Source organism: Ahaetulla prasina, chromosome 6, assembly GCF_028640845.1.
Source record: "Ahaetulla prasina isolate Xishuangbanna chromosome 6, ASM2864084v1, whole genome shotgun sequence".
Lineage (NCBI taxonomy): Eukaryota > Metazoa > Chordata > Lepidosauria > Squamata > Colubridae > Ahaetulla > Ahaetulla prasina.
Genome location: NC_080544.1, coordinates 66063115 through 66082184, shown reverse-complemented (window position 1 = coordinate 66082184; position 19070 = coordinate 66063115). Strand labels below are relative to the sequence as shown.

The window sequence follows — 19070 nt, the reverse complement described above, 5'->3', positions numbered from 1 at the left end:
GCAACTGTCTTTTAAAAAATATTTAAATGACAAATGTAACCCTCCCCATATTGTAAAGGGCATTTAACTGGCATTTAATTTAATATTTATCCTAATTTATTCTCCAAAAACTAAAAGCAATTGAACATGTGAGTTTAACTCTCAGTTTCCCCCAAAATAAGACATCCCCTGATAATAAGCCCAATAAGGCTGTTGAGCACATGACAATATGGCCAAGTGCTTATTTCAGGGTTCAAACAAATATAAGACAGGTCTTATTTTTGGGGAAACACAGTACGAAGTTACATGACTTTATATGTTGATTACAAATTATCATATTTAAGCAATACCAGGCTTTTTCTTTAGAGTTCTATACACAATAATGTAGAATAATTGCTTCCTATCTTAAGACAAAATATGTCTTCTCTTTTGCAGTATTTCATTTATACATATTAATCAATCAGATTTTTAAGGATATTTATTGCAAGTAATTTTGTTATTGCCATGGAAACAAATTCTGCAGGCATTTTCTTTTTTTAAAATTAAAGGAAAGCTCTGTAGGGAATCCCTTAGAATATCTAGCATCTATGATATTCTGCCAATATTAATGCTCAGACTAAATTAGGATATACCTTTTGCTTAAGAACCAGCAGCTGGCCAAGCAATTAATAGTTCCACCTAAGAATATTCTTGCTCAGAATGTTTATATATCCGTTTGAATTAGATTAAAACCTATTTATTAAAAAATGGTTATTTTTATACTATATACAGCTTTTCTAAAATTTACAAATATAACTACGGTAGCAGGTAAAAGCTGAAACCACATTCTGAATGTAAATTATACATTATTTCTAGGAATAATCTTTTGCTCAAGTAATCTGACAGAGACATACATTCTTAATTCTATGAATGGCAATTGCAAAAGGTTTGCATTATCAAGTTTCCACATCTATTTTCTCAAACTTACAGACACAATTGTATGTTGTACCCAATCATCCTAATAAATATTATTTTTTCTTCATGAGAATAAGAAATAGGTTTTGATATGATACCATTCTAGTTTTGAGGATATGGTTTTATGCAAAATTCACTGTCCTGAAGCTCAGCTGAGCCAATCATGATGGTCCTTGGACCCAAAGTCAGGTCAACTTTGCATCAGGAAAGCTTTTCTAAAGAAAGACTTCGGGATTGAAAGTCTGGATCTCCTTCTGGAGGCCTGGTTCCATTATAATTTTTGTACACGTCTTAAGAAACAAAATGATAGTCATCCTTCTTGCACTCAGGGAGAAGGAGCTGACTTCTGCATATCCACCTAAGAGACATGCTCTTGCTGCTACTTTTGCTCTTGGTTTGGGCCAAAATGATTTTTCTGCCATCTGTTATTTTGGAAGCTGTTCTTTGACTCTTTCTAGCTGCATGCAGCTTTTATTGGAAGCAACCTCTACATTTTTTGGTTCTATCCAACTTCCTTCTTTGTCTTTCTTGGTTTGAACTGGAGAGGAAATATTGTATGAGGCATACAAATACAGTTCCTGTTGTTTAAAAATATTCAAAAGGTAGACTGAGCTATAGACAAGCAAATATGTAGGAAACCATTGTTGAAATGCTGCAGGATGAGAGAGAATTTGAAATTTAGAAATATTCTTAAAGGAAAGTTCTTCTCTTCAAAATAGCCCTTACATTTGATATTTATAGCAATCATTTTTCCTGTGTATACACTTTATTTTCCAGCCCGTTTCCCTGAGCAGGTTGCTCACAGAGAATAAGGGAGGGGAGAAGGGGAGACATAGTCAATAATGTGTTGCACTCCTGTCACTTCATATATAGACCTCAACACTACTTCAACATTCAAGCTGACAGTACTTTTCAGAAGAGCAAGAACAGCACTAAGGAACTATTCTCCAGATGCTTGGTGGCATTTTTTTTTTGCATCAATCCATTTTTTGATCAAAGGAAAATAAAATAATGGAAGCCTTAAATGTATATGTTAGAAATGAAATGGCCATCTAGGTAGACCAGAGGAATGCTGTCGATATAATTTACTTGGACTTCAGTAAAGCATTTGATAAAGTAGACCATAACCTACTACTAGATAAAGTAGAAAAATGTGGGTTAGACAGCACCACCACCAGATGGATTCGTAATTGGCTGACCAACCGCACTCAACGTGTAGTCCTCAACGGAACTACATCCACATGGAGGGAAGTATGCAGTGGAGTACCCCAAGGCTCTGTTTTAGGCCCAGTACTCTTCAACATCTTCATCAATGACTTGGACGAGGGGATAGATGGGGAACTCATCAAATTTGCAGATGACACCAAGCTGGCAGGAATAGCCAACACTCCAGAAGATAGGCTCAAGTTACAGAAAGATCTTGACAGACTTGAACATTGGGCGCTATCTAACAAAATGAAATTCAACAGTGAAAAAAGTAAGGTTCTACATTTAGGCCAAAAAAACAAAATGCACCAGTACCGTATATGTGGTACCTTGCTCAATAGTAGTACCTGTGAGAGGGATCTTGGAGTCCTAGTGGATAACCATTTAGATATGAGCCAGCAGTGTGCAGCAGCTGTTAAAAAGCCAACACAGTTCTGGGCTGCATAAACAGAGGATAGAATCAAGATCACGTTAAGTGTTAGTGCCACTTTATAATGCCTTGGTAAGGCCACACTTGGAATATTGCATCCAGTTTTGGTCGCCACGATGTAAAACAGATGTTGAGACTCTAGAAAGAGTGCAGAGAAGAGCAACAAAGATGATTAGGTGACTGGAGGATAAAACATATGAAGAACGGTTGCAGGAACTGGGTATGTCTAGTTTAACAAAAAGAAGGACTAGGGGAGACATGATAGCTGTGTTCCAATATCTTAGGGGCTGCCACAAAGAAGAGGGAGTCAGGCTGTTCACCAAAGCACCTGAGGGTAGAACAAGAAGCAATGGGTGGAAACTGGTCAAAGAAAGAAGCAACTTAGAACTAAGGAGAAATTTCCTGACAGTTAGAACAATTAATAAGTGGAACGACTTGCCTTCAGAAGTTGTGAATGCTCCAACACTGGAAATTTTTAAGAAAATATTGGATAACCATCTGACTGAGATGGTATAGGGTTTCCTGCCTGGGCAGGGGGTTGGACTAGAAGGCCTCCAAGGTCCCTTCCAACTCTGATGTTATGTTATGTTATGTTATGCTTCAGTAGATATAGAAAAAGCACTGGATAAGGTGTAAATTAAGGTTTGGGAGTAAGTTATGAAGTAATATTAGTTTCCAATTCAATTTATTTCCTGAATAAAATATTACTAATTGTGTCCCTTTATAACAATAGAATTATTTCCCCTACAATAAAGACGAAATACTGTATGTAATGTTATCAAGAAAGCCCCTATCTAATTTAATATTCAATTGTGTTGGAAACTGGCATTCCTAATATAACCACTTGGCAATATTTGAGGTATACATGGAGCAGAAATTGAGAATAATTTGCTCTTATATGCAGATGAAACTTTAGGCGTCCTAAATCAATATTAAAAATCATTACAAAGATTTATGACAATGGTACAGAAATATGGTAACTATTCTGGCTACACAAATAGGTAAATCTAATATGCCAATTGACAAAAAAGAAATCTACGGAATTAATTTGGTTTATTGTTCTGATTCTATTAAATACGTGGGGATAATTATTCCTAGGAAGATAGTTTGTTTAATAAATATAAATATTTTGAGTCATATCTATGACTGTAACAGGAAGAATAAATGCAATGAAAATAAATGTTTCAAGAGTATATTATGAGAAGGTTGCCTATCATATTTCATTTCAATGTTTTAGATCAATTGATAAAATAATGTTGTTGCTTTTTTTTACAAAATTATATAATGTAAATGTTACAGGTTTCTTATGACAGCGTTGGTTTTAATTATCCTGATTTTAAAGTACACCATAATAGATATTAACTACTGTAATTTACTACATTGAGAACCTAAAACAGATTCACATGCTGACACGTAATCCTCATCAGATTATATCGAAGCTTTGAGTATATAAGTAAAAAAAGACTGCCTTAGCAACTTGGGAGATAAACTAGCTGCTCAAATTTCTATACTTTTTTTCCAATCATCTTTCAGGTAAATCTTGTTAAAGGAAATGGTGAAAGAATCTTGTTTTCTGTTGGGATGAACTATCAAAGCTTAATTATTGATTGACATTCCTCCCCCTCCCAAAGTTTTGCTTCATGAAAACCTTTTGGTGATTATGATAGACCCTTTCAAACTGAACACAAATATAATTTTAGAATGACTGTATCACGCAGAATCCTTGAAAAATATAAATTAACTTTTAATGATTATATTTAATCACAAGTTTCACGCACAATTTGGATTCAATAGAACTAGAAGTGTTTTGCTGCTGATTTTCATTTGTACTCAGTGTCTGATGTATCTCGCTGCAGTGTCCAACAACAGTCAGCCAGCACTAATGGATTACAGTTGCCCTGATATCATTCTTCTATTGTGACAATGTTTTGGTGAAGCCTTTCATCATGTTTGTCACTGACCACCTAGATTTTGGGGAAAGAAGTCCAAGTGTGAATAAATCTTCAGTGACATGTTACACTTCCTAATCTTGTATACCGTAAAGTTTGTCAACAGCTGAATGTAGTCTGATGCTCTGTAGTTGCCAAGAAAATTCTCAATGACAGCTTTTTTTTGGTCCAAAATAAGGTAATTTGAGCCTGTCATTCCTCTCAAATGAGAAAACTGGGTTGATTTATGCGATGATGTTATTTGTTTTATTGGCTGTTCAAGATATTCTGAGGAATCTTCTCCAACATCTATATTTAAAAACAACAATACTCTTTCAGTCCTGCTTCTTTAAAGTCCAACTTCCATAGAGATTCACAGGAATACCACTGCTTGCACTATACTGATTTTTGTAAGCATAGACACATCACTGCATCTGACTATATTTTCCAAGGCTTTTGTGCTCCTGTACCAGTTTGCTTTCTTCTGTTATTTGGAGGTGTCTTTTCACATTCATCCTTAGTTTCCTTAAGTTCATTCCATAGTTTCCATGGTTGTTTATAAATGAGGCTTAGGATTTCAAAGTGATGCCTGATATTCTCTTTAAAAGTAGTGGGTATATGTTTAAAATGATGTTGGGAGAACTAGTTGATTTTTATCTTCTTTAGCTTAGCCTGGAACTTGCACAAGAGCAGTTCATGTTCTGTTCCGCAGAAAGCAGCTAATCATGACTTTGATGTTATCACTGAGCTCCTCCACTTCATTTAATCAATAATATAGTCAATTTAATTTCAATTAACTCCACTGAGTGATTTTGATGTACACAGACATTGTTTTAATATGAAGACAGTGTTAGCTCTGAAAAAAAATCATTGGAGTAACAGAAATTGCTTCATTGTTTTCATACTTCATTATTTCAATTTCCTAAGCCATACAATCCAAATATGTCTTCTTTCTTAATATTTCCAACTTTGGCATTCCAGTCTCCAATCATAAGCAGGACATCTTGCTTGCTTGTTCAATTGATTTCAAATGAACTTGATTGTAAAATTCATTAACCTATTCTTTTTCTGCATCAATGATTGCGGCATAAAATGGAATGATCGTCAGATTGTTCACAAAGCCTCACTGATTTTATCTGGTCACTTATTGCACTATGGCCTATACACCCTTCGCAACTATAAAAGGAAGGCCATTTCTTTTTTGTGTGTGTTTCACGTCTTAATAAACAGGGTGACCTTCTGACTGAAAAGTGTCCAGTCCCACCTCATCTCAATTTACTATGCCTAAGGTAGAAATCTCTATTAATTTCATTTCATCTTTCACTGTTGAGCATTCCCATATTCATGTTTTTTAAAGTTAGCACACACTCTCAATGTTCTTTGCTTATCCCTCCCAGAAACATCCCCTTGCCATAATGAGGCCAGGACTTGGAGGGATCAAGATCATGACAACTTCAATAATGTACTGGAATGAAAATGAATATGTACCATTATGTAACACTCAACTGTATATATACCCTTGGATTTCAACAAGAACCTACTTCTCATTATTATAGGAATTATCTTTCAAGAACCTAAGGTAGTTAGACATATTAAAGCATGATTGGGTAAAAAAATTAAAATTTAATCTCAGCTAGAAACTGTTCTAGGTCTTGCCTTGGGCACAAAACCAGTTTGGTGACCTTGAGGTAGTCTCTCTCTTTAGCCCTAAGAAGCTGGCAATAGCAAATCATTTTCAAAATCTTGCTAATATAACTGCAGGGACTTTTCCAGGCAGTCACCAGGAATCAAAACTGACATGTACACATACACACACATGAAAAACTAATGACTTAGAAGGATAATTGATTAAAAGCTATAGAAAATCTTCTGCAGTGGAGGAAATATAAGCAGAAAATGGGATATTCACTCTTAAACAGTTAATTAATACTATCTTTTGACACAATACAAAATAAATATAATTGATCAAAAATCAATAAATAATAAAAGCATATAGCTAAACTATCCCCAGTAAGTTAATCCACCTATATTCTCTATTGGTTCTAAATTATCAAATTCACATAAGGAAAACTGATATATTCTAAGTGACCATTTTCTACTTTGCTCTAGCAGCTAGATTACTTAAAAGCTTCTGAATTATATTAAAAAGCTTGCAATCAACACAGGAGTCAGCACTGTGATAAAACTACAAAGTAAGCAAATGCAATTTTGGAAGGCATTTAGAAGAAACACTTAAGATCCTCTTTATGTTCCAACTTTCAATCAAAAGCATATTCTTTCTCTCCTTCATATTCGCATATACAAATACAACCACTCATGGAAAGGATTTATCTTTGTTTACAGAAATGCAGATGTGAGTAGGCACAAAAACTGGGCAAGGCTCAGCACATTTCTGCTCACACAACATGCCTATTATTTTTCGGCATATAATCTTGGTGGCATCACTAGTAATGAAGTACAATTCTTCTCCTATATAAAGGTTACTTTACTGGATGGGTTTTTCCCAGAGGTGGGATTCAGCCAGTTCGCACCGGGAGAACCGGTTGTTAACTTTCTGAACAGTTTGGTGAACTGGTTGTTAGAAGAAATCATTAGGGCAGAGAACCGGTTGTTAAATTATTTGAATCCCACCGCTGGTTTTTCCCCATATGTATTTGCATGTAACAATTTTATTTCTAGGTGTTATGTAGGTACTCAGATGAGTTACATACATTAAATAAGTCTAAATTTAGAATTTTAAAAGTATAATAATTAAATAGACTAACAACATGAAATAAATAGTTATGAGTTGAGAAAACTAATGCTTACAGAAGGCATAAAGAAAAACCACTTTCATCATGATTAAAGAATACCACAACAGACCTTTGCCTTTCATTGAATCAGGAATTTATGCACTACTCACTCAAACATGTTAGCATTCAAACATGATAAGGACTATATCCGTGATGGCGAACCTATGGCACAGCACCCTCTCTGTAAGCATGCGAGCCGTTGCCCAAGTTCAGCTCTGCCGTGCATGCATGCCTCCTGCCAGCCAACTGGTCTTTGGATCTCTGCCGCACATGCGGGGGGGCATGCGGGGGGGCATGCGGGGCTGCGCATGCATGCGCAGGGGTAGGGCACATGCGAGGGTGCATGTGCATGTGCATGCGCGGGGGCACGTGTGCATGAACAGGGATGGGGTGCATGCATGGGGGCTGCCGGCGCACTGCATTTTGGGGGTTTGGGCGTGCACGTGCTTTGGGTACTTAGTCTGGAAAAGGTTAGCCATCACTGGCCTATATCAACAAATTTAGGATGGCTGATATAACGTATGTTTTAGACTACAGGAACAGCTTCATTTTTGTAGCACTTGATCTGAAGCACCAGGAAACATCTGGTGGTGCTCTTTGGGAGGCTTTTGAATCTGTGGATCCCAAGGAAATCCTCTGCAGTCTTAGTTCAGCTACTTGCAGTTTGGATGCCCATTTCACCTGCCTAATTAAAGCATCTATGAAAAAGTCAGGAATTAAATCTGGGTCTTAAGTCAACCCTTGGAGAGAAGAAGAAATGCCAGAAGTGCCCAAAAAAGCACTAGACTTACCCACTCTTGCCCATTTAAGAAGGCAAGACCTGAATCCAACAAAATTGGACAACTTTCATCTTAACTCTCTTTTAGGGAATGTTATTGGGAAAGTGGTTTTAGAAGGATATGAAAGATATGGATTTTCTGAACTCTTTCCTGTATGGATACAAGTCTGGGCATGGATCAGAAACCTAGACCTATGATCTATAGCAGGGATTGGGTGAAAAGTGGTATGAAATTCTTTCCTCCAAATCTATTAATAGCATTATTGCTATTGACCACAAAATCCTTCTGTGGATGCACACAGTTGGCTCAGATCCTATCTCAGTATGCAGGTCCAGAATATGATTCTGGAGGGAAGGGGGGAGGGGGGATTCTATAGGTACTTCATTATGGAATGTCTCAGGGTTCACGCCTTTCCCCTATTCTGTTCAACATCCATGTGAAACTGTTGGGAGGAACCTTTCAGTGGTTCAAGGTGAAGTATCTTAATATGCAAATGACATTCAATTATATTTTTCTACCATGGGCCTGGACCCATTATGCGATGCTTTGGAAGATATGACTCAGTATCTGGAAGCTGTCAGGGATTAGGTGAGAAAAAAAAAACCAGATTCAAACTCATCTTGAGCCACACAGAGTGGCTCTTGATTTAAAGGTTTATTCCAGGGCTGTAAAATTGATGGAGTTATATTCTCCCAGAAAGAGCAGGCAGGCAATCTAGGAGCTTCTGGACTCAAAGGCTATGGCTAGGAATTTTGGCTGGTGCATCAGCTGTAGCTTTACCTGGAATAAGATGCACTGATGTCATTTGTGCTCCATCCTCTTTTGATTATTTTAGTGTAATTTGTTATATTCAACCAGGCTATGGTTGAAAGCCATTTAGAAACTTCAGCTGGTCCAGAATGCAGAAGCATGCATGCTCAATGGTCAATCACATTACTACAATATTGCATTTCTCTTGCAGAGCTGCACAGGTTACTAGTAGGTTTTTGAGTATAATTCAAGATAGTGGTTATTACCTATAAAGCTCATTATGGTTCAGGGGCTGTATATCTTAAGAGACCTCCTTCCCCATAGTTTCAGCCTTTGCTGCACATACAATTAGGAAGCTTCTGCTAAGAGACAGGTATAGCATGAGAGGGTCTAATAGCGCAGAAGGTCCTGTCCTCTGGAATAGCTTGTCCCCTGAAATATGGACTCACTTTCCCCATACTCATGGTGTATACATGGATGCTTGGGCGATTAACTATACTCCATGATGCTATTTTCCATAAATCCATAATTTAGTCATTTACTTTTGTGGCTCTTTAATTAATAATTATTCTTATTGTAACTTTCGAAAACTATCTGAAGTCCAGTTGGTTTCAAGTAGCAGACTAAATCAATCAATCAGTCAGCATATCAATATTTTATGTATGGTCACTTCTTCAAGTCTTACCTGAGCAAGTGATACCGGAGTTCTTTTCTTCATCTCCAAGGAAGTCAAACTTACTTTCTCTCCTTTATGACTTGCACTGCATTTAAAGCAAGTCCACCTCATCTGTCCTGTTGTTTCAGTGCCACACTCTTTACTTAGCAGACAAAGAGAATGGTACAAATGGCCACAACTGTTATAAAAATAGATTACATATATTACATTGTAGGCACACATAACATAAAACTGAATACCTAACTTCTTAAAATGTATAATCAAATCTAAAAACTTATTTACAACAAGTATTATATTTCTAAAAAGTATCTTAATGTTTAAGCCATTTTTAGACATTAACAGTGTAATGTTATAGTTCCTTATTCAGATTTCCATGCAACTTCCTACCATACATATGCAATTGAATGCATTCTTAAGAAACCTTCCTTTTACACTTATTGCCTGCTATATCAGATAGTACCAAATCTCACTTTTAAAACCTTTATTATGATAATTAAGCCATGAGATTAATTCTAGACAGAGATTTGATTGTATTACTCATATAACTATCATCAATATGTTGACAAGAATGGATAAAAGTCAAGTCTTGAAGGCATCTGAGATGGACCCCCTCTTTGGAAGCAGCCCTTTCAAGAAATACAGATTTACCCTAATATACAGCAAATTTTTCTTATCCTCAGTTAATAACTAAAGCTGTTTGGAAATACAAGTTCCTACCTTATCGTGCAAAATTTCCCTTTTCCCTGCCCTCTTCCCTGAAAATCTGACATTATTTTCCTTTCCCAATCAAGCATGTTACAACTTCTATTTTAATAAAATCAGGCACAACATTCTCCCCCACTGTCTTGCACAAGAAATAGGAATGGTAATATTACTGTAAGAAGCCTGCTCTCTAATCATATTTTAGTTTCTCTCAGCTCTATGCAGTGGTGGAATTCAATTTTTTTTACTACCGGTTCTGTGGGTGTGGCTTGGTGGGCATGGCAGGGGAAGGATACTGCAAAATCTCCATTCCTACCCCAGTCCAAGGGAAGGATACTGCAAAATCCCCATTCCCTCCCCACTCCTGGGGGAAGGAAATTGCAAAATCTCCATTCCCACCCCACTCTGGGGCCAGCCAGAGGTGGTATTTGCCGGTTCTCTGAACTACTCAAAATTTCCGCTACCGGTTCTCCAGAATCTGTCAGAACCTGCTGAATTTCATCCCGGCTCTATGAGACAGGAGAGTTTTTTGTCACCTGCAGTTAAAGCAATTTTTATATTTCTTGCATTTCTTAGTCGATAGTGGCCACACAAGATTGTGTTTTATGATGACTAGGCACCATTGCCCTTTCATTGTTGAAATTCAACGTTATGTAAAATGAATTAGAAGCAGAACCAAAATGGAGATTTTACAGTATTATATAAATTAAGCACTTCCAAATAATAAAAATCCTACATTATCACTACCTATGAACTGTAATGCTAACTGAAAGCTTTGTGTTTGCAGGTTCAACCCATTTATAATTTTGCTTGTCTGGCGAATAAAGGATTAACTGCCCTGTATTTAATAACTTCCATTACTGGTTATTACATAATTTTCTTTCAACTGAAAAAACTAATATTATTAGAAGGCTATAGCTTGGATAGTAATAGACAAGGTGGACATCTACATACATTAAATTATTAGTGATATAGCAATGGAACACTTTGTGCTCAGTATCAAAGTTCCTTATCTTCATTAATTAGTAAATCTGAGTTCCCTAAAATTCTTCACTCCCTTGCAAATCCATTCATTGTTGAAGCTGTTCACTAGTCTGGACTTACCTGAATACTACAATTTGGTCACCAGTCTGTTGCCTTCTCTTGTACTGTTGCAAACAAATACAGCAATAATCTTGTTTGGGATTGAGGCCTCTAGTCATAGATGCTTTCAAATTACGTAAGGACCAGTGGAGATCACGGTTAAGTAAGCTTGTTGTTGTCTCCAAAAGAGTCTAGCCAGGAAAAAGAGTAATAAAGAAATCATTTAAGTTGTTGCCACGTTATATACATTTTGCACGTAGAAAAGAATCTCCACATGAATATTAACACAAGACAGAAATTACACATCTTAATATAAATTATATGTTAGTCTAGCTTCCTAGAAAGTTCACTATTTCTTCTGTATTACAAATCTACCATACTATCAAATGCTTCTTGTTTGATACCATACATTTTGAAGTATTCTAATGATTGTGCTTTCTGATTTAATTTTTTGCCATTTTGGAGTAATTAATTATTTTTACAGCATTTGAATAATTTCCCCCCAATAATTACATAGGAAACATTACATCTACCCAACCTACCAGATCCAGCAGAATGGACATGCTGTGAGTCCCGTTGGCTAGGGATCTATATTTGACACTGAAAGAAAGGAGGCTGAAGAACAAGACCAAAGAATACCTGATCAAGAAAAATCTCCTAGAAACAAGAATGATTAAGGAAGTACTGGAAATAATAAAGAAACAGATAACCGCTACAGCCAAAAAGATCAGCAGATATGCTTTTTCAAGAGGCAACTGGACTTTCCTGTTTTTCTTTGAACATGTTTTGCTTCTCATCCAAGAAGCTTCTTCAGATTGGACTCAATGGTGGGGAATGGAAGGATTTATATATACAATAAACAATCAGCAGATACAAAACTCATATTGCACACTAAAGGCAGAATCTCCCAATTTCAATCAAATCAGAACAGTTTTTAACATCGATCAATGGAGAGACTGCAGTGAACCAGTCAACACCTGGTAGAGAAGAAACAATGCAGTCCTGGGTGCAGCTCCCAAACAAACTTAACAAAAATTCAGCTTGGATAAAGAATGAAGATAAGAATAAAAAAGAAGCTGAATGAAAGAACTTGTAATAATAGCAGAAATTGTGATAAAAGGGCAAGGAAAATCAATAATTGGCCACTACCAGATGAAGATAAATTGCATGGCTTTTGGTTGAAACATCTAACAGGTCTACAACCACTCATTGCTAAGTAATTTAACAACATACTGCTAAGAGGTAAAGATTGAAGATTGGTTAGCATCTGGCAAAATTTACTTGACAATGAAAGATTCAGCAAAAGGGCAGCACCAGACAACTACAGGCTAGTTATTTGCTTACTTTCAGATTGCTAACTGCTGTGGTAGCTGATACAATTCAACAGCATCAAGCTGAAAATAAGCTTTTCACCTGAGCAGAAAGAAACTTTCCTCAACAGTAGAAGGACAAAAGATCAGCTCTTAACTGACAAGATGATTTTGGAATAGTGCAAGAGGAGGAAAGATCAACTTAAATGTAGCTTGGATTTATTACAAGAAGGCATTCAACTCTCTGCCACATGATTGAATAAACAAGTTCCTAGAAATAACAGGAGTCAGTAGAAATATCAGAAGCTTTCAGCACAAAGATCAATGGCACAATGGAAGACACAATTATTGGTCTAGGCTAGGAGAAGTTAAAATCAAGAGAGGAATCTTTCAAGGAAATTTACTATCACTATTACTACTACCACTACTACTGTTGGCATTGCACTGATTCCTTTGTCAACAATACTGAACAAGTCAGACCATGTCTATCAAATAACAAAAGTATCTGCCAAAACATCCCAGCATCTTTAAAAGGATAATTTGAAACTGTATAGAAAAACACCACCTGAAATGGAATTGCTGCTCAACACAGTTAAAAAATGGACCAAGACATTGCAGTGGAGTTTGGATTGGATAAACTGCCACCCTCACAATCAGTGGGAAAATAGTGAAAGCTGAGGGAATCAAGATGCCCTCCGAAAATGAAATCATCATTACTAATAATTGGGAATCCTTCAAGCTCACAAGATCAAGCATGCTGAAGTCAAAAAGGTTAGAAGTGAATACATCATAAAAGTGAAGAAGATCTGAAAATCCAAACTCAGTGAAGGAAATACCATCAAGGCAATTAACATTTGGGCAATTCCAGTCATAAGGTATGCATCTGGAATAGTGGACTGGACTCAACCAGAAAAAGCCCTAGGTGAGATTAGAAAAATAATAGCAGTGAATCATGCCCTTCATCCACACAACAGTGTTGACAGACTCTATTTGCCAAGAAAATAGGTGGACATGGAATGTTGCAAGTACACCAGACAGTTGAAGAAGAAAAAAGGGCAGTGGAAGAATATCTGAAGCATAGTGAAGAAAATGCACTGAAGCTAGTATACTAGGAAGGCTTACTGAGTACTGGAGAGACCAACTAGCTTACAAGAGAGACCTAATTAAGGCTAGAAAAGAGACATGACAAGGGAAAGTACTGCATGACCATTACATTAAAAAAATAGCATATCAGATAATTAGACCTGGCAATGGCTAAGAGAAGGAAAGTTGAAGAAAGAGAGAGGGACTAATTCAGGCTACACACAATGAGGCCTTAAGAACTAATGCATACAAAACCAGAAATGAGAAGACAGCAACAGACAATGTGCTGCCTCGGCAGAGAAGCTGAAGAAACTGACGACAAACAGCAGCATGGTGAAGTACCAACAGTGCATTGAAATTTCTTCAAGAAATACCACTTGCCTGCACACAAGAACTGATGGGACCATAAAATAGAGAAAGTAATAGAAAATGAAGAAATTTAAAGTGCTTCGGGACTTTAGAATTCAAACAGACAAGCACCTGCTATATAATTCCCTTGAGAAAGAACTGGAGAAAAACATAAAACAAAAAGATCTCCAAATAGAAGTAGAATGCCTATGACTACTACCAACAATAATAGGCACCTTTGGTGCAATCCCAAAACTACTTGAACACCATCAGCATTGAAAAAAGTCACTATCAGTCAATTGCAAAAGACAGCTTTACTTGGAACAGCTTACAATCTGCAATGGTACCTTTAACACCATGAAACAATAAACACTGTATACCCCAGGTCCTTGGGAAGGACTTGATAGGTGGACAAAAATGCCAGAACCAGTCTAAACATCTGGCTGACTATGCCATAAACCATAATAATATTTGTTTTATATATATGTATTAGTTTTAGCTCTATTATTGTATGCTTCCCAGGACCTGAGGGTAAACGAACACCTTTTTCCTATAAATGGATAGCTTCATCCTTCTTAAGGAATTGAAGAGGATGTAGTTGATCCACAGTTCAGAGGAATCTTAAATTAGCTCTTCACAAAAACAAGGATGCATTGCACCCAGATTCCTTTAAGCCTGATAAGTGGGGATAAAAACTAAAGACCCAGTGAGTGTTGGAGAGGAAGAAGGAAGAGAAAGAGACATGATCTGGAAAAAAAAAAGAGGGGGAACTGACAGATTTCTAAAGGGGATCTGTACAAGGTTCATTCAATTCCATCCATTCTATTCAGGGAAGATAAAGATCCTCTCTCAAAAAATTTCATAAACATGTGCCAGGCCAAATATTACTAGATGAAAAACAGCCCTTCACTGAATAATTATTTCAGCTGATAATAAACCCATAAATTGTTTTTAAGCAGGTAAGCATAAGCAAATATACAGTACATCTTATTTATTTAATGTGGTACAGTGTACAATTCTAAAACTTTTCACCTTAAATCAATTTCCATCACCAGGTTTGGAAATAATAAAAAGCTGCACTTAGATATAAAGAAACTGAACCCCACTTTTCAGCAATACAAAAATTAGTAAAGAATCAGGAAACTGCATTTAGGAACTGAATATTTACAGACTATCTAAATCATCTACTGAAGTTTAATGAATTTCATCTTTTCAAGGACAGCTTTTCAAATCCCAATTCAATGGCAAGAACAAAATATTCAGCTGAATTTAACCTTGCTATAAGTGGCAAACAGACAACTGGGTTTGAGAGAAATAATGGTGTCTTGATTTCCTACATTCTTGTTTTTGCTTTTAAAAATCTAACTACACAGCTCTTTACAAAAAGGGAGATACAGTAATAGAAGAATTGAATTCTGAAAAACTAGAACTTATGAATGCAATTTGTGATAAATGCTACTTGTTATTTTGTCTGTATTGATAAACAGAAGATGGTAGGCAAAGTCAGAGTTCACTTCATCAAAGATGATGCTGTCAAAAGATATTACCATAGTTTACCTTGAGTTTATTTAATGTGAACACCCAGGTAATTGCTCACATTAAGACCAAGGATCAGCACTGGGTATAGGCACATACTTGATGGTACAGCCATTTACCATATAGAACTTCCAAATGTGTGGTGATTTGCTTAATTGGTGTCCAGGAAGAATCAAGATGGAATTTACATAATTATGAATTAGGAATTGGCCTAATTTACACTTAATGGACCAAATATATTCATCTGAACATAGTTACGTTACTAACTTTTATACTGCAGTTTTCTAAGTAATGTATGTATTGGGAGGAATTGCAGCTCAAAAGCTATACAATCTTTGTACATGAAATAGATGGGACAACTTTGTGCAGAAAAAAATCTGTATGCTATAGAAAGCAAATAGACAATACCATATTAAGTGACAAGTTAATTACTTGGTTTTAGGTCGCTAAAGTTTTCTTGGTTAAAGCTCTTAGAAGCTGATAAGGAACAAAGAAGAATAAACTAAATCTTGGACAACGGCAATTTTAATCAACAAGAAAAAAATCCCCACCTTCTATTTACCTGCTCATAGTTAAAGCTGTCTAGCATACCCAGTACAAGACTCTGAATTTCTCCAAGTTTTCCTTTTCCATATACTGGATCCTGTGTGAAAGTTATTAGAAGATAATCAACATTAATTAAAACAGATAAATGAAAGCTTGACTGTTAAATATTTTTCCCCTCTAACTACAATAAAACAAGTGTATCTCATGTCTCTTATCCAATAAGACTGATAGAATGCAAGAAATAAACAGAGCTATAATTTCTATAGTTAGCTTATCTTTTTTTTCAACAAAAATATTTCTGTGTTTACAAATCTGCAGAAGATAAATTCAAAAGAGGAGGGTTTTGTGACAAGAGATTAAATCTCTCTTCATGGATATTCACATGGTTTTCTACTAGTAAAGGTTTTCTTAAAACACTGTAAAAAAAATAATACCCCATCAGTCATCCAGGTCATGGTTGTCCCAAAGGTGCTTTTTCAAGAGGCAACTGGACTTTCTGGGTTTTTTTTTGAAGACGTTTGGCTTCTTTCTTTGAAGACGTTTTGCTTCTTGCTTCTTGGATGAGCACTGAGAGTGGAAGAAGCTTCTTGGATGAGAAGCGAAACATTGTCAAAGAAAAACCAGAAAGTCCAGTTGTCTCTTGAAAAAGTACCTTTGGGACCCCATCAGAATATTTAAGATCCTGCATGAGGTCACTTTGAATTAGTTCTGCTGTAGAAGAATTGTGTCAAAACTTACTTTGGGGGGTTTCTAGTCTCCAATGAACTTGTTTTATCAGAGAAGGGAAATGCCATAGTGCATTTCCTTTCAGAGGTATTTCTTTACCAGATTTCTCAATGCCTTCTATAACGAGAGAGCTTCTAACATACTGCCTTTACTAGAAAAGCTGGGATATATTAAGAGATGTATCAGCTCATGTTGAAAATAACTCATGATGAACTGTACAGCACAATCAAGCTTCATCGCAGGAAATGTTTTATGACATTTTGTATTGTGTCTGCAATGCACATGGAATCTACCTTACAAATATTCTATGACCTAAAGTATCCTATATGCTTTCAAAATGCCTTGTCTTTTGCTGCATCTTCTCCTCTCAATGTACAACTTAGTGCTGCAGTATTAAGACATAATCAGTCTTATCGCTTGAACAGGTTCTAAAAAAGGGAGAGCTATTTTTTTTCTTAGAAATGCATTATTTTTTAAATTCCTGAACATATTCCAATAGCAATGAAACTTTTTAAGGATGGGGAGTGGGGTCATATCCAGTTTCAAATAGATACTTTCCATTCTATTTTTTTCAGCATGCATAATTTAAAAGCAGCAACTTAGAAAGTACATCGTGCTGCAACACTATATAAATTATGGAGAACAACTGGGAAATCTGAGCTCTTAATGCAGCATGTACCTGATCCATGACATACAGCAAACTATTTTTATCTGCTAGATAGCCAACTACTTTTTGGAGATACTCTCTTGGGAAGGATATGCCGAAGAAAAACATAGGCTTGCTAGAGAATTAAAGACAGAAATGTAAAGAAATAGCAATTTATGACATACTTTTGCATTTATAGATCATTTCAAGCTTTTTAAAAAATAAATACATAATGTTAAATTGTTTGGGCAAGGTTATTATAGGGCACCATAGTAGGTAGCAGCACTAAGCCAAACTTTGCTGCTCTTGTAAAAGCTAATTAAAATCAGACCGCCTCACAAAGGGCCAACCACTAGAAAACCTCAAGACTATACACTGTAAGACTTTTCCAAATCATCAAAAAAGACCTTGGAAAAAAACAGTGGCAAACTACTTCCATATACTTAGCAAGAAAATATTAAAGGTATTCACAAAGTCGCCATTAATCAAGCTTGATTTAAAGTAAAGAGCTTTTGGGAAGAGTGGGAAATGAATCCCCAATAGAAAACAAATCAGCTAAATGGCTCTTTTAAATGGCATGACATTAATTCAAATTTCTGATATTGTACTGATCATTCGAGCCTTACTGGTAAATTAAAATAAGAATTATAAAAGGAAAATGGCTACAGCTGCTTATTACAATGATGTCGAACATGAATATACGTAAGACAGAGTGTAGAGGCAGAAGCCATCTCCAATTCTGACTTTTCACAAGCACAGATAAGATTTTTCTTTTTAAAAAGTTCCTTAGCTGCCAGGTAATGGAAATAAGGCTTGACACATGCCTAATTATTATACGTCTGCTTTAAATGTCCAGTTACTCAATTTTATAGTTGCTGTTGCTGCTCTTCAATTTTTAATTTTGTTTTGTTTTTTTAGATTGCATAAAGTGTTATTCATTATATCCTATTCATCGCCTGAATTAAACAGTAATTCTACCTAACCTATAATTTATCATGTTTTTTATAGCAATTCTATTACAGTACTCTTTTCATACTGTCTCATATCCTCATAACTTATAAACAAATTATTAATGTTACAGTTTTTAACTCCATAATCTTAATGTTTTTACACTGTGATGGTCAAAAGATCAAGATACTGTATTGAATGAGAGAAGCACATGCCAAGTTGGTCTGAATTATAGCAAGAGAATGAATAACACGAGAATTGCTAAACAAATAAAGAAACAAAGGCAAAATGGATCAAGATGGGATTTCATATGAATCTGTGAAAAAGGAAGAGATGAAATATTTCAGGAACAAAAGTTACTGTATGAAGTGGTGAAAACAAGGAGAGTTTGCAACTACAGCAAATATGGAGATGCATATTGAAATATGGCAGAAATCAGTTTTAGGTGTGCTTCCTTTTCTTATTCTTATCGAATGCTTTCAATTTACTTTGATTATTATTTGTTATTCCTTTGGTATATTCTGTATAATACTGTTTGAAAGAGAATAGCATATTTACGTACATTAGATAAATCAACAATGCAATGTAAAATCATAGATCAGATGTCGATCATTCACAATGGCATTCAGATGATTCCTATTATTTTAT

At 35.8% G+C, this 19070-nt stretch overlaps 1 protein-coding gene across 5 annotated transcripts in view; it reads right to left on the bottom strand.

The window, feature by feature from the left end:
- The window catches only part of VPS8 (VPS8 subunit of CORVET complex), a 139822-nt gene that overhangs the window by 24823 nt on the left and 95929 nt on the right, over positions 1-19070 (bottom strand). For all 5 annotated transcript variants that reach the window (XR_009155627.1, XR_009155626.1, XM_058187348.1 and 2 more), the window contains 3 exons: positions 16119-16199; positions 11301-11470; positions 9504-9672 (listed from right to left, as the gene is read on the bottom strand). Coding sequence is in view for 3 of the 5 variants with exons in the window: in XM_058187348.1 (XP_058043331.1) it covers positions 9504-9672; positions 11301-11470; positions 16119-16199 (420 nt within the window). In the remaining 2 variants the exon portion in view is untranslated. The remainder of the gene's footprint in view (positions 1-9503; positions 9673-11300; positions 11471-16118; positions 16200-19070) is intronic.